Source organism: Oncorhynchus tshawytscha, linkage group LG08 (assembly GCF_018296145.1).
Source record: "Oncorhynchus tshawytscha isolate Ot180627B linkage group LG08, Otsh_v2.0, whole genome shotgun sequence".
NCBI classification, from domain to species: Eukaryota; Metazoa; Chordata; class Actinopteri; order Salmoniformes; family Salmonidae; genus Oncorhynchus; species Oncorhynchus tshawytscha.
Genome location: NC_056436.1, coordinates 2,023,950 through 2,041,055, shown reverse-complemented (window position 1 = coordinate 2,041,055; position 17,106 = coordinate 2,023,950). Strand labels below are relative to the sequence as shown.

The window sequence follows — 17,106 nt, the reverse complement described above, 5'->3', positions numbered from 1 at the left end:
AGAAAGAGTGAGTGAGTGACAGAGAGAGAGACAGAGAGATCACCCTAATCCACATTTGACCCCAATAACTACTGTGGGATATGTGTCAACAGCAACCTTGGGAAAATCCTTTTATTATGTATGGTGATCTTAGGTTTGTGTGCAGCTGCTCAGCCACGGAAACCCATTTCATGAAGCTCCTGACTAACAGTTATTGTGCTGACGTTGCTTCCAGAGACAGTTTGGAACTCGGTAGACAGGGACGATTTTTACACGCGATGTGCTTCAAGACTCGCAGGTCCCATTCTGTGAACTTGTGTGGCCTGCCACTTCGCGGCCTAGACGTTTCAACCTGAATCACAATGACAGCACTCCGGGGCAAGCAGGGCAGACATTTGACAAACTGACTTGTTGGAAAGGTGGCATCCTATGATGGTGCCACGTTGAAAGTCACTGAGCTCTTCAATAAGGCCATTCTATTGCCGATGTTTCTCTATGGAGATTCCATGGCAGTGTGCTCGATTTTATACACCTGTCAGCAACGTGTGTGGCTGAAATAGCCGAATCCACTAATTTGAAGGACACCCCTTCAAACTAGAGTTGTGTGTGAACAGGTTGTACAGGAGGGGACTAAGCACGCACCCTGGAGGGGTCCCTGTGTTGAGGGTCAGCGTGGCGGATTTCTTGTTGCATATCCTCACCAGCTGGGGGCGGCCCGTCAGGAAGTCCTGGATCCAGTTGCAAAGGGAAGTGTTTAATCCCAGGGTCCTTAGATTAGTAATGAGCTTTGAGGGCACTATGGTGTTGAACACTGAACTGTAGTCAATGAACAGCATTCTCACATAGGTGCTACTATTCCTGGGGTCCACAAGAAACATGACAAGTCCCAAAACATTAGTAGACAAGGACAGTCACACAAAAATAAAAAAATACAAAGATATACAAACAATAAATGAAGCCAGTCAATCAGACAGCAGCTGAGAGTCCGAATTATGTACAGCCTTACGTGGGCTAAAAATACTGTAGTTATTGTACCTTCCACTTTATGAGCAGGCAACACTGAAGAGGTCACACTTAAAATCTACAAACCACATGACATGAGCAGTCAAAGCAGGACGTTATTAAACGGGTGGCAGGTAGCCTAGTGGTTAGAGTGTAGGGGCGGCAGGTAGCCTAGTGGTTAGAGTGTAGGGACGGCAGGTAGCCTAGTGGTTAGAGTGTAGGGGAGGCAGGTAGCCTAGTGGTTAGAGTGTAGGGGAGGTAGGTAGCCTAGTGGTTAGAGTGTAGAGGAGGCAGGTAGCCTAGTGGTTAGAGTGTAGGGGCGGCAGGTAGCCTAGTGGTTAGAGTGTAGGGCGGCAGGTAGCCTAGTGGTTAGAGTGTAGGGGAGGCAGGTAGCCTAGTGGTTAGAGTGTAGGGGAGGCAGGTAGCCTAGTGGTTAGAGTGTAGAGGAGGCAGGTAGGGGTGGCAGGTAGCCTAGTGGTTAGAGTGTAGGGGAGGCAGGTAGCCTAGTGGTTAGAGTGTAGAGGAGGCAGGTAGCCTAGTGGTTAGAGTGTAGAGGAGGCAGGTAGCCTAGTGGTTAGAGTGTAGAGGAGGCAGGTAGCCTAGTGGTTAGAGTGTAGAGGAGGCAGGTAGCCTAGTGGTTAGAGTGTAGAGGCGGCAGGTAGCCTAGTGGTTAGAGTGTAGGGAGGCAGGTAGCCTAGTGGTTAGAGTGTAGGGAGGCAGGTAGCCTAGTGGTTAGAGTGTAGGGGAGGCAGGTAGCCTAGTGGTTAGAGTGTAGAGGAGGTAGGTAGCCTAGTGGTTAGAGTGTAGAGGGAGGCAGGTAGCCTAGTGGTTAGAGTGTAGAGGGAGGCAGGTAGCCTAGTGGTTAGAGTGTAGAGGAGGCAGGTAGCCTAGTGGTTAGAGTGTAGAGGAGGCAGGTAGCCTAGTGGTTAGAGTGTAGAGGAGGCAGGTAGCCTAGTGGTTAGAGTGTAGAGGAGGCAGGTAGCCTAGTGGTTAGAGTGTAGAGGAGGGTAGGTAGCCTAGTGGTTAGAGTGTAGAGGAGGTAGGTAGCCTAGTGGTTAGAGTGTAGAGGAGGCAGGTAGCCTAGTGGTTAGAGTGTAGAGGAGGCAGGTAGCCTAGTGGTTAGAGTGTAGAGGAGGTAGGTAGCCTAGTGGTTAGAGTGTAGAGGAGGTAGGTAGCCTAGTGGTTAGAGTGTGGAGGAGGCAGGTAGAGTGGGAGGTAGGCACCCTAGTGGTTAGAGTGTGTAGGGAGGCAGGTAGCCTAGTGGTTAGAGTGTAGAGGAGGCAGGTAGCCTAGTGGTTAGAGCGTAGAGGCGGTAGGTAGCCTAGTGGTTAGAGCGTAGAGGAGGCAGGTAGTCTAGTGGTTAGAGTGTAGAGGAGGTCTGTGAAGGAAGAAATAACATGGAAAAGTGGTTAGCAAGTTAGGTCCCAAAAAATAAATACATTTTTCATCAAGTCAAATTAATTTGTGTTAGAGGTTTCGTGATGCTTGTATCGAAATCAAAGTAGATAATTTCATGATTGTTCTACACATCAGTTGGGGGTCTCTGTAAGCTTCAATATGAGGTCGTAAACCTAGCATGGAAGTGCATCCTTGTAGCTGTGTGGGCTAATATAGCCTTGGGCTAAGTTGAGCTAATGGCCATGAGGTAAATTGAGCCAATGTAAGTGTTTTCTTCCCAGGCATTATCACTGGGATATGAGGTAACACCAAGGCCTTGCCTATGTAAAAATAATTACAAATATATATACTAAGTACAAAGTGTATGGTAGGTGTTAAAGGCCTTATCTGAGAACATTGAATATAGTTTGCATAAGAATTTAGGCATGTTGTAGGTAGGATTTAGGCATGTTGTAGGTAGAATTTAGGCCTGTTGTAGGTAGGATTTAGGCATGTTGTAGGTAGAATTTAGGTCTGTTGTAGGTAGGATTTAGGCATGTTATGTTATAGTTAGGATTTATCCCTGTTGTAGGTAGAATTTAGGTCTGTTGTAGGTAGGATTTAGGCATGTTATAGGTAGGATTTATCCCTGTTGTAGGTAGAATTTAGGCATGTTGTAGGTAGAATTTAGGCCTGTAGTAGGTAGAATTTAGGCCTGTTGTAGGTAGGATTTAGGCCTGTTGTAGGTAGAATTTAGGCCTGTAGTAGGTAGAATTTAGGCCTGTAGTAGGTAGAATTTAGGCCTGTAGTAGGTAGAATTTAGGCCTGTTGTAGGTAGAATTTAGGCCTGTTGTAGGTAGAATTTAGGTCTGTTGAATTTAGGTCTGTAGAATTTAGGTCTGTTGTAGGTAGGAATTTAGGCCTGTTGTAGGTAGAATTTAGGTCTGTTGTAGGTAATTTAGGTCTGTTGTAGGTAGAATTTAGGCCTGTTGTAGGTAGAATTTAGGCCTGTTGTAGGTAGAATTTAGGTCTGTTGTAGGTAGAATTTAGGCCTGTTGTAGGTAGAATTTAGGTCTGTTGTAGGTAGAATTTAGGCCTGTTGTAGGTAGAATTTAGGTCTGTTGTAGGTAGAATTTAGGCCTGTAGTAGGTAGAATTTAGGCCTGTTGTAGGTAGGATTTAGGCCTGTTGTAGGTAGAATTTAGGCCTGTTGTAGGTATAATTTAGGTCCGTTGTAGGTAGAATTTAGGCCTAAATGTACACTGAAAAGCACAATACATGATCTATAATATGATGTACTTTTTACTCTATATATTACCCCTGACACCCAAAAGTACTTGTTACATTTTGAAAGCTTGGCAGGACAGGAAAATGGTCTAATTCACAAACTAAACAGAGAACATCTCAATCATTCCTGGCAGTAAGCTCTGATCTGGAGGACTCACTAAACAGAGAACATCCCTGGTCCTCCCTACTGCCTCTGATCTGGAGGACTCACTAAACAGAGAACATCCCTGGTCCTCCCTATTCCTGCAGTAAACAGAGAACAGCTCTGATCTGGAGGACTCACTAAACAGAGAACATCTCAATCATTCCTGGCAGTAAGCTCTGATCTGGAGGACTCACTAAACAGAGAACATCCCTGGTCCTCCCTACTGCCTCTGATCTGGCGGACTCACTAAACAGAGAACATCCCTGGTCATCCCTACTGCCTCTGATCTGGAGGACTCACTAAACAGAGAACATCCCTGTCATCCCTACTGACTCTGATCTGGAGGACTCACTAAACAGAGAACATCCCTGGTCATCCCTACTGCCTCTGATCTGGAGGACTCACTAAACAGAGAACATCCCTGGTCCTCCCTACTGCCTCTGATCTGGAGGACTCACTAAACAGATGCTTCATTTGTAAATGGAGAGTTGGAGAGTGCTCCTGGCTATCTGTAAATTAAACCAAACAAGAACACGGTGCTGTCTGGTTTGCTTAATATCAGGACTTTGAAATTATTTATACTTTCACTTTTGATACTTATGTATATTTTAGCAATTACATTTACTTTTGATAATTAAGTATATTTAAAACCAAGTACTTTGACTTTTACTTGAGTCAATTTCTATTAAGGTATCTTTACGTTTACTCAAGTATGACAATTGGGTACTTTTTAAACTGCTGGTAAATTCGGATGCACTCTTTCGGTTTCAATCGATGAACACATTTCTTCATGCTCTCTCTCTCTACGCTGACAGTGGCGCCCTCTAGTGTTGCCTCCAAATGACTGCATCTGTCTTGTCACCTGATCGAATCCAGGAAGCAAAGCGTAACAAGCCCTGCAATCTGACACCCCTGTAGTTATCGACAGAGAAAGACGAACTAGATCGATATCTTAGTTCATTAAGTCACACAGCGACACCATGGTTCAATGTTTCCTGATCCATACCGTTAACCCGGTAAGCACTCTGGCCCCCGGGGAGAGCCGCGTGCTCTACTCCCGTGTGTTTGGACCGGAGGAGGGCGCGCTGACCGGGGCGGACAGTGAACTGGGACAGGAAAAGAGGCGGCTTCTGCAAAATGAAAAGGTAGCGGTGGTGGCGAGGTGAGCGACGGTCCTGGCACCTGTACTAGAAATACAATGTTGTTGCGTGCAGTTTTGACATACAGGCGAGGCCACTAACGTGACAATCCTGTCAAATATGAATGTGACTGCGTGAGCTTCTTTGAATGCACAATACTGTAAGTAGGTCACCGTCAACAGTAGTGCACTATATAGGGAATATGGTTCCATAGGGTCCTGGTCAACAGTAGTGCACTATATAGGGAATATGGTTCCATAGGGTCCTGGTCAACAATAGTACACTATATAGGGAATAGGACTCTGGTCAACAGTAGTGTTCTATATAGGGAATATGGTTCCATAGGGTCCTGGTCAACAATAGTACACTATATAGGGAATAGGGCTCTGGTCAACAGTAGTGTACTATATAGGGAATAGGACTCTGGTCAACAGTAGTGTTCTATATAGGGAATAGGGTCCTGGTCAACAGTAGTGTTCTATATAGGGAATATGGTTCCATAGGGTCCTGGTCAACAATAGTACACTATATAGGGAATAGGGTCCTGGTCAACAGTAGTGTTCTATATAGGGAATATGGTTCCATAGGGTCCTGGTCAACAATAGTACACTATATAGGGAATAGGGTCCTGGTCAACAGTAGTGTTCTATATAGGGAATAGGGTCCTGGTCAACAGTAGTGTTCTATATAGGGAATAGGGTCCTGGTCAACAGTAGTGTTCTATATAGGGAATAGGGTCCTGGTCAACAGTAGTGTACTATATAGGGAATAGGGTCCTGGTCAACAGTAGTGTTCTATATAGGAATAGGGTCCTGGTCAACAGTAGTGTACTATATAGGGAATAGGGTCCTGGTCAACAGTAGTGTACTATATAGGGAATAGGGTCCTGGTCAACAGTAGTGTTCTATATAGGGAATAGGGTCCTGGTCAACAGTAGTGTACTATATAGGGAATAGGGTCCTGGTCAACAGTAGTGTTCTATATAGGGAATAGGGTCCTGGTCAACAGTAGTGTACTATATAGGGAATAGGGTCCTGGTCAACAGTAGTGTTCTATATAGGGAATAGGGTCCTGGTCAACAGTAGTGTTCTATATAGGGAATAGGGTCCTGGTCAACAGTAGTGTTCTATATAGGGAATAGGGCCCTGGTCAACAGTAGTGTTCTATATAGGGAATAGGGCCCTGGTCAACAGTAGTGTTCTATATAGGGAATAGGGTCCTGGTCAACAGTAGTGTTCTATATAGGGAATAGGGTCCTGGTCAACAGTAGTGCACTATATAGGGAATATGGTTCCATAGGGTCCTGGTCAACAATAGTACACTATATAGGGAATAGGGTCCTGGTCAACAATAGTACACTATATAGGGAATAGGGTCCTGGTCAACAGTAGTGTTCTATATAGGGAATAGGGTCCTGGTCAACAGTAGTGTACTATATAGGGAATAGGGTCCTGGTCAACAGTAGTGTACTATATAGGGAATAGGGTCCTGGTCAACAGTAGTGTTCTATATAGGGAATAGGGTCCTGGTCAACAGTAGTGTACTATATAGGGAATAGGGCCCTGGACAACAGTAGTGTTCTATATAGGGAATAGGGCCCTGGTCAACAGTAGTGTACTATATAGGGAATAGGACTCTGGTCAACAGTAGTGTACTATATAGGGCCCTGGTCAACAGTAGTGTACTATATAGGGAATAGGGTGCCAGTTGGTAGAAAACATTCCCCCTGTGTTATGTTCTGCCTTCACTACGCCCAAGGCTATACATTCCTACCGCCAGCGGGCGAGGGGAGTTTGCAATTCAAGACGTGATTTGCATTGCTGGGAGGTAGCCCACACTCACAGCATAATCTATACATATATCAACATAAGTGGCGACAGGAAGTAGGTGCGCTGCTGGCTTGATGTTGAAAAAAGCGACTTGCCTCCGACTAGCAGCTGTTGTGTGGTGGCCGGTGGGGAGGAGGGCTGCTGCTTGACAGAGTTGGCTATCGCTGGCTCCCCGTGAATGACACGATGGGCAAAAAAGCTGTCGCTCGACTACTGGAGGGACACCGGCTCTCCCGAGGGCTCGTTGCTAACTGTCTGTGTCGACCAAACTATCTCTCTCTTTCCATAATACCATCTCTGTCTCTCAGGCAGGTGTGTAGTACAGTGACCCAGTCCTGTGTTGCTCATGCCGGGTGTTGCTAGCAGGCAAAATAATTCTCTCTCTCTCTCGCTACTCCATCCCTCTCTCTACTCCATCCCTCTCTCTACTCCATCCCTCTCTCTACTCCATCCCTCTCTCTACTCCATCCCTCTCTCTACTCCATCCCTCTCTCTACTCCGTCCCTCTCTCTACTCCGTCCCTCTCTCTACTCCATCCCTCTCTCTACTCCATCCCTCTCTCAGGCAGGTGCGTAGTGCAGTGACCCTGTCCCGTGAGGCGTCAGGCCGGGTGTTGGTAGAGACCGTACTGGGAGAGGAGCTGGTGGCTCTCCAAGAGGCTGACAGCGGGGTTCAGCGGCTGGGGAGGGGAGAGCCTTGGGCTGGGGAGAGGAGTGCCCTGTGGCTGGGGGTCCAGAGCCTAGCCTTCACCCTGGTCACTGAGCCCCATGAGAACCTGCTTCTGGCTGAGGGGACCCTGAAGAGCATCACCAGACATTGTCTGGAACATCTACGCATGCTGGGGTCGGGGAGTGAGGTGAGAGATGTGGTCACTGGGTCCTAGCCTTCACCCTGGTCACTAGGTCCTAGCCTTCACCCTGGTCACTGGGTCCTAGCCTTCACCCTGGTCACTGGGTCCTAGCCTTCACTCTGGTCACTGGGGCCTAGCCTTCACCCTGCTCACTGGGTCCTAGCCTTCACCCTGGTCACTGGGTCCTAGCCTTCACCCTGGCCACTGGGTCCTACCCTTCACCCTGGCCACTGGGTCCTAGCCTTCACCCTGGCCACTGGGTCCTAGCCTTCACCCTGGCCACTGGGTCCTAGCCTTCACCCTGGCCACTGGGTCCTAGCCATCACCCTGGCCACTGGGGCCTAGCCTTCCCCCTGGTCACCCTGCTCACTGGGGCCTAGCCTTCACCCTGGCCACTGGGTCCTAGCCTTCACCCTGGCCACTGGGTCCTAGCCATCACCCTGGCCACTTGGTCCTAGGCTTCACCCTGGCCACTTGGTCCTAGCCTTCACCCTGGCCACTTGGTCCTAGCCTTCACCCTGGCCACTGGGTCCTAGCCTTCACCCTGGCCACTGGGTCCTAGCCTTCACCCTGGCCACTGGGTCCAGCCATCACCCTGGCCACTTGGTCCTAGCCTTCACCCTGGCCACTTGGTCCTAGCCTTCACCCTGGCCACTGGGTCCTAGCCTTCACCCTGGCCACTGGGTCCTAGCCTTCACCCTGGCCACTGGGTCCTAGCCTTCACCCTGGCCACTGGGTCACCCTGGCCAGCCTTCACCCTGGCCACTGGGTCCTCACCCTGGCCAGCCTTCACCCTGGCCACTGGGTCCTAGCCTTCACCCTGGCCACTGGGTCCTAGCCATCACCCTGGCCACTTGGTCACCCTGGCCACTGGGCCATCACCCTGGCCACTTGGTCCTAGCCTTCACCCTGGCCACTTGGTCCTAGCCTTCACCCTGGCCACTTGGTCCTAGCCTTCACCCTGCTCACTTGGGGAAGAAATAGTTTAAAAAAAATAACAATCTTTGCAAATGTAAAATAAAAAACGGTATTATTCAGAATCTCTGCTATGAGACTCAATATTGAGCTCAGGTACATCCTGTTTCCATTGATCATCCTTGAGATGTTTCTACAACTTTTTATTTATTTATTTAATTTCACCTTTATTTAACCAGGTAGGCTAGTTGAGAACACGTTCTCATTTACAACTGCGACCTGGCCAAGATAAAGCAAAGCAGTGCAACACAGAGTTACACATGGAATAAACAAAACATACAGTCAATTATACAGTTGAAAAATCTATACACTGTGTGTGCAAATGAGGTAGTATAAGGGAGGTAAGGCAATAAATTGGCCATAGCGGTGAGATAATTACAATTTAGCAATTAAATATTGGAGTGATAGATGAGTGTGCAAGTAGAGATACTGGGGTGCAAAAAATCAATAACAGTTTGGGGATGAGGTATTTGGATGGGCTATTTACAGATGGACTATGTGCAGTGATCTGTGAGCTGCTCTGACAGCTGGTGCTTAAAGTTAGTGAGGGAGATATGAGTCTCCAGCTTCAGTGATTTTTGCAATTCGTTCCAGTCATTGACAGCAAAGAACTGGAAGGAAAGGCGGCCAAAGGAGGAAGGGCCCTGGTTTGGGGGGTGACCAGTGAAATATACCTGTTTGAGCACGTGCTACAGGTGACCAGTGAGCTGAGATAAGGTGGGGCTTTACCAATCAATCAGTCAACTTGATTGGAGTCCACCTGTGGTAAATTCAATTGATTGGACATGATTTGTAAAGGCACACACCTGTCGATATAAGGTCCCACGGTTGACTGTGCATGTCAGAGCAAAAACCAAGCCATGAGGTTGAAGGAATTGTCCTTAGAGCTCCGAGACAGGATTGTGTTGAGGCACAGATCTGGGGAAGGGAATCAAAATAAGGTCCCCAAGACATTCTTAAATTGAAGAAGTATGGAACCACCAAGACTGGCCACCGGCCAAACTGAGCAATCAGGGGAGAAGGGCCTTGGTGAGGGAAGTGACCAAGAACCCAATGGTCACTCTGAACGAGCTCCAGAGTTCGTCTGTGGAGATGGGAGAACCTTCCAGAAGGATAACCATCTCGGCAGCACTCTACCAATCAGGCCTTTATGGTATAGTGGCCAGACGGAAGCCACTCCTCAGTACATGACAACCTGCTTAGAGCCAAAAGGTCCCTAAAGACTCAGACCATAAAAAACAATATTCTCTTGTCTGACGAAACCAAGATTGAATTCTTTGGCCTGAATGCCAAGCATCAGGTCTGGAGGAAACCTGGCACCATCCCTACGGTGAAGCATGGTGGTGGCAGCATGCTGTTGGGATGTTTCTCAGCGGAAGGGACTGGGAGACTAGTCAGGATCGAGGAAATGATGAATGGAGCAAAGTACAGAGAGATCCTTGATGAAAGCCTGCCACAGAGCGCTTAATACCTCAGACTGGGGCGAAGGTTCACCTTCCAACAGGGCAATGACCCTAAGCACACAGACAATACACCACAGGAGTGGCTTTGGGACAGGTCTCTGAATGTCTTTGAGTGGCCCAGCCAATGCCTCGACTTGATCCTGATCTAAGATCTCTGGAGAGACCTGAAAATAGCTGTGCAGCGACGCTCCCCATCCAACCTGACAGAGCTTGAGAGGATCTGCAGAGAAGAATGGGAGAAACTCCCCAAATACAGGCGTGCCAAGCTTGTAGCGTCATACCCAAGAAGACTCGAGTCTGTAATCGCTGCCAAAGGTGCTTCAACAAAGTTCTGATTAAAGGGTCTGAATACGTAAATGTGATATTTCCAAAAATAATTTATACATAAATGTCTAGAAACCTGTTTTTTCTTTGTCATTGTGGGGTTTTGTGTTGATGAGAGAAATGTTTTTCCCTGTCCAATTTAGAATAAGGATGTAACACAATAAAATGTGGAAAAGGGCTGTGAATACTGAATGTTCATTGTTTTGTCAAAAATGGCTAATTGACGCACAGCAATATTCAAACCTTATCTCTGACTTTCAATCAAATTTTTGTCAGAACTGAGACTAAACCATTCAGGAACACTCAACACTTCTTTGAAAGCCATTATGGTGTTTCTTTGGCATTAACATTTGTGTTCAGAAGAGTGAGGCAGAGCTTTTAAGTGTTTCCAGGTATTGTGGTGACAGCATCATGTTATGGGTATGCTTGTCACTGACAGGGACTGGGGAGTTTGTCAGGATTGAAATAAATATGAGTAAATCCTAGGGACAAAGTTAGAGGAAAACCTGTATGTTCCTGATGGGTACAGCAATCATTCCTGACTTAAATTTACTTTAAAATCTGAGAATATTTCTATCCCAACTAAATTTATTGAGCTTGAGTAATTTTTGAGAAAAACACAAAATAATTGTTGCCCTTAGATTTGTGCAAAGTTAGCACAATCTTATTCAAAATGGTTCACAGCTGTAATGGCTGCCAAAGGTGCTTCTATGAAGTATTAACTCTAGGGGGGTGAAGACATACGCATCTTCGTCGTTTAAAAAAATATATAATTTGGAGAATATTTTTGTATTATTTAACTTTGAAAATGTGGTGTATCGATAAAAGGGAATTCATATTGTTTTTAAGATGTAATTGAAAGGCAACAAAATGTGGAAACTAGGGTGTGTAAACGTTCACTGTTGCATTCTGGGGGTTTATTTCTCTCCAGACCTGTTTGTTTTTAAGATCCTGGTTTCTCTGGAAGAAAGAGGAAGTATTTTGTGGTATGGTTTTGCACCGGTTGTGTTCTCTGCATGTGACCAATAAAGTTTTGTTTTATTCTTCAGGTCCTGTTGAAGAGTGACCGTATCGATGTCCTGCTCCACCGTCTATTACCACACGGTCAGCTGCTGTTCCTCAACCATCGCTTCACTCAGAGTCTGGAGAAGGAGCTGGCTAATTACATGGCCCAATGAGAGAGAAGGAGAGGATGGCGTATTATGCCAAAAAAAGAAGGTCTGAAAACGGAGAGATGCCATCCAAACTTACAAAACAAAACAAATAGCTTGTTCAACTTAATGTTGAAAACATTTTTATTACGCCGCTCTCTAATGAACACTACCCTTGGAGAATAGGAGTGAACTACACGGACCTTGCTCTTCTCTCCCTTGGGATAGCACGGGCAAACAGGAAGTGGGTTGATACCACGGGCTAACAGGAAGTGAGTTGACCTGAGGGGTCCAGAACAGAAAGACACAACTATCCATCACACAGAGACTGTTATTGTCACAAAGCTGCATTCAATAATGGCCTGAAGAGTGTCTGAACTGTCTCTTTGTCTGTGACCTTACCCATCCAGGAGATGGAAAATGAACCTTTGTGGCAGAGGTATATATTTGTCACGTGCTGAATACAACACGCCTTACTGGGCAATGCTTACTTACAAGCCCTTAACTATTTTTAAGAAAAATAAGAGTTAAGACAATATTTACTAAAGTAAGGGGGAGTGGGAGGAGGGTCAATGCAAATAGTCCAGGTAGCCATTTGATTAACTGTTCAGCAGTCTGATGGCTCGGAGGTAGAAGCTGTTCAGGAGCCTTTTGGTCCCAGACATGGCGCTCCGGTACCGCTTGCCATGCTGTAGTAGAGAGAACAGTAGGACTTGGATGACTGGAGTCCTTGACAGTTTGTTGAGGCCTTCCTCTGACACCACCTGTGATGTGCCGGGGAACAGTGGGTTAGATCTCTAGAGATTGGTAGAGCTCTATGTTGATTGGTAGAGCTCTGTGTTGATTGGTAGAGCTCTGTGTTGATTGGTAGAGCTCTGTGTTGATTGGTAGAGCTCTGTGTTGATTGGTAGAGCTCTGTGTTGATTGGTAGAGCTCTGTGTTGATTGGTAGAGCTCTGTGTTGATTGGTAGAGCTCTGTGTTGATTGGTAGAGCTCTGTGTTGATTGGTAGAGCTCTGTGTTGATTGGTAGAGCTCTTTTCTTGTGTTACAGCTTGAATTTAAAATTGTATTAAATTGAGATTTTGTGTCACTGGCCTACACACAATACCTCATAATGTCAAAGTGGAATTTTGTTTTTTTGAAGTTTTTACTAATTAATTAAAAGTGAAAATCTGAAATGTCTTGAGTCAATAAGTATTCATCTCCTTTTGTTATGGCAAGCCTAAATAAGTTCAGGAGTAAAAATGTGCTTAACAAGTCACATAATAAGTTGCATGGACTCACTCTGTGTGCAATAATAGTGTTTAACATTATTTTTGAATGGCACCTCATCTCTGTACGCCACACATCATCTATATGGAAAGCAATTTTTTTATGAAGTTGAACATGAACACTTTATGACAATGTTATTGGACCAAGTTACAAAAAAAAGCACCGAAATGGTGGCATGACCATTACTACTGCCGTCACTACCATTACTACTGCTATTACTACTGCCGTCACTACCATTACTACTGCTATTACTACTGCCGTCACTACCATTACTACTGCCATTACTACTGCCGTCACTACCATTACTACTGCCATTACTACTGCCGTAACTACCATTACTACTGCTATTACTACTGCCGTAACTACCATTACTACTGCCGTCACTACCATTACTACTGCCATTACTACTGCCGTCACTACCATTACTACTGCCATTACTACTGCCGTAACTACCATTACTACTGCTATTACTACTGCCGTAACTACCATTACTACTGCCATTACTACTGCCGTAACTACCATTACTACTGCTATTACTACTGCCGTAACTACCATTACTACTGCCGTCACTACCATTACTACTGCCATTACTACTGCCGTCACTACCATTACTACTGCCATTACTACTGCCGTCACTACCATTACTACTGCCATTACTACTGCCGTCACTACCATTACTACTGCCATTACTACTGCCGTAACTACCATTACTACTGCTATTACTACTGCCGTAACTACCATTACTACTGCCGTCACTACCATTACTACTGCCATTACTACTGCCGTCACTACCATTACTACTGCCATTACTACTGCCGTCACTACCATTACTACTGCCATTACTACTGCCGTCACTACCATTACTACTGCCATTACTACTGCCGTCACTACCATTACTACTGCCATTACTACTGCCGTCACTACCATTATTACTCACTACCATTACTACTACCATTACTACTGCCGTCACTACCATTACTACTGCCGTCACTACCATTACTACTGCCGTCACTACCATTACTACTGCCATTACTACTGCCGTCACTACCATTACTACTGCCGTCACTACCATTACTACTGCCATTACTACTGCCTCACTACCATTACTACTGCCGACACTACCATTACTACTGCCATTACTACTGCCGTCACTACCATTACTACTGCCGTCACTACCATTACTACTGCCGTCACTAGCATTACTACTGCTATTACTACTGCTGTCACTACCATTACTACTGCCGTCACTACCATTACTACTGCCATTACTACTGCCGTCACTACCATTACTACTACCATTACTACTGCCGTCACTGCCATTACTACTGCCGTCACTACCATTACTACTACCATTACTACTGCCGTCACTGCCATTACTACTGCCGTCACTACCATTACTACTGCTTTTACTACTGCCATCACTACCATTACTACTGCTTTTACTACTGCAGTCACTACAATTACTACTGCCGTCACTACCATTACTGCTGCCATTACTACTGCCGTCACTACCATTACTACTGCTATTACTACTGCCGTCACTACCATTACTACTGCCATTACTACTGCCGTCACTACCATTACTACTGCTTTTACTACTGCCGTCACTACAATTACTACTGCCATCACTACCATTACTGCTGCCATTACTACTGCCGTCACTACCATTACGACTGCTATTACTACTGCCGTCACTACCATTACTACTGCCGTCACTACCATTACTACTACCATTACTACTACCATTACTACTGCCGTCACTACCATTACTACTGCTATTACTACTGCCGTCACTACCATTACTACTGCCATTACTACTGCCGTCACTACCATTACTACTGCTTTTACTACTGCCGTCACTACAATTACTACTGCCATCACTACCATCACTACTGCCGTTACTACTGCCGTCACTACCATTACTACTGCCATTACTACAGCCGTCACTACCATTACTACTGCCATTACTACAGCCGTCACTACCATTACTACTGCCATTACTACAGCCGTCACTACCATTACTACTGCCATTACTACTGCCGTCACTACCATTACTACTGCCGTCACTACCATTACTACTGCCATTACTACTGCCGTCACTACCATTACTACTGCTTTTACTACTGCCGTCACTACAATTACTACTGCCGTCACTACCATTACTGCTGCCATTACTACTGCCGTCACTACCATTACTACTGCTATTACTACTGCCGTCACTACCATTACTACTGCCGTCACTACCATTACTACTGCCGTCACTACCATTACTACTGCTATTACTACTGCCGTCACTACAATTACTACTGCCATTACTACCATTACTGCTGCCATTATTACTGCCGTCACTACCATTACTACTGCTATTACTACTGCCGTCACTACCATTACTACTGCCATTACTACCATTAAATCAAATCAAATCAAATGTATTTATATAGCCCTTCGTACATCAGCTGATATCTCAAAGTGCTGTACAGAAACCCAGCCTAAAACCCCAAACAGCAAGCAATGCAGGTGTAGAAGCACGGTGGCTAGGAAAAACTCCCTAGAAAGGCCAAAACCTAGGAAGAAACCTAGAGAGGAACCAGGCTATGAGGGGTGGCCAGTCCTCTTCTGGCTGTGCCGGGTGGAGATTATAACAGAACATGGCCAAGACGTTCAAATGTTCATAAATGATCAGCATGGTCCAATAATAATAAGGCAGAACAGTTGAAGCTGGAGCAGCAGCACGGCCAGGTGGACTGGGGACAGCAAGGAGTCATCATGTCAGGTAATCCTGGGGGCATGGTCCTAGGGCTCAGGTCCTCCGAGAGAGAGAAAGAAAGAGAGAAAGAGAGAATTAGAGAGAGCACACTTAAATTCACACAGGACACCGAATAGGACAGGAGAGGTACTCCAGATATAAAAAACTGACCCTAGCCCCCGACACACAAACTACTGCAGCATAAATACTGGAGGCTGAAACAGGAGGGGTCAGGAGACACTGTGGCCCCATCTGAGGACACCCCGGACAGGGCCAAACAGGAAGGATATAACCCCACCCACTTTGCCAAAGCACAGCCCCCACACCACTAGAGGGTTATCTTCAACCACCAATTTACCATCCTGAGACAAGGCTGAGTATAGCCCACAAAGATCTCCGCCACGGCACAACCCAAGGGGGGGGGGGCGCCAACCTAGACAGGAAGATCACATCAGTGACTCAACCCACTCAGGTGACGCACCCCTCCCAGGGACGGTATGAAAGAGCCCCAGTAAGCCAGTGACTCAGCCCCTGTAATAGGGTTAGAGGCAGAGAATCCCAGTGGAAAGAGGGGAACCGGCCAGGCAGAGACAGCAAGGGCGGTTCGTTGCTCCAGAGCCTTTCCGTTCACCTTCCCACTCCTGGGCCAGACTACACTCAATCATATGACCCACTGAAGAGATGAGTCTTCAGTAAAGACTTAAAGATTGAGACCGAGTCTGCGTCTCTCACATGGGTAGGCAGACCGTTCCATAAAAATGGAGCTCTATAGGAGAAAGCCCTGCCTCCAGCTGTTTGCTTAGAAATTCTAGGGACAATTAGGAGGCCTGTGTCTTGTGACCGTAGCGTACGTGTAGGTATGTACGGCAGGACCAAATCAGAGAGATAGGTAGGAGCAAGCCCACGTAATGCTTTGTAGGTTAGCAGTAAAACCTTGAAATCAACCCTTGCTTTGACAGGAAGCCAGTGTAGGGAGGCTAGCACTGGAGTGATATGATCAATTTTTTTTGGTTCTAGTCAGGATTCTAGCAGCCGTATTTAGCACTAACTGAAGTTCATTTAGTGCTTTATCCGGGTAGCCGGAAAGTAGAGCATTGCAGCAGTCTAACCTAGAAGTGACAAAAGCATGGATTCATTTTTCTGCATCATATTTGGACAGAAAGTTTCTGATTTTTGCAATGTTACGTAGATGGAAAAAAGCTGTCCATTACTGCTGCCATTACTACTGCCGTCACTACCATTACTACTACCATTACTACCATTACTACTGCCGTCACTACCATTACTACTGCCATTACTACTGCCGTCGCTACCATTACTACTGCCATTACTACTGCCATCACTACCATTACTACTGCCATTACTACCATTACTACTGCCATTACTACCATTACTACTGCCATCACTACCATTACTACTGCCATTACTACCATTACTACTGCCATTACTACTGCCATCACTACCATTACTACTGCCATTACTACTGCCATTACTACTACCATTACTACCATTACTACTGCCAGGTCACCTCCATTACTACATCTGTAGATCACTACCATTACTACTT

At 46.0% G+C, this 17,106-nt stretch overlaps 1 protein-coding gene across 1 annotated transcript; it reads left to right on the top strand.

Annotated features, from left to right (window-relative positions):
- The first annotated feature begins 4,572 nt into the window (after window positions 1-4,572).
- ap5s1 (adaptor related protein complex 5 subunit sigma 1) lies at window positions 4,573-12,083 on the top strand. Its single transcript, XM_042325052.1, has 3 exons — window positions 4,573-4,951; window positions 7,322-7,613; window positions 11,419-12,083. Exons 1-3 carry the CDS (start codon window positions 4,770-4,772, stop codon window positions 11,545-11,547), a joined length of 603 nt encoding a protein of 200 aa, XP_042180986.1. The 5' UTR covers window positions 4,573-4,769; the 3' UTR covers window positions 11,548-12,083.
- Window positions 12,084-17,106: the final 5,023 nt, after the last annotated feature.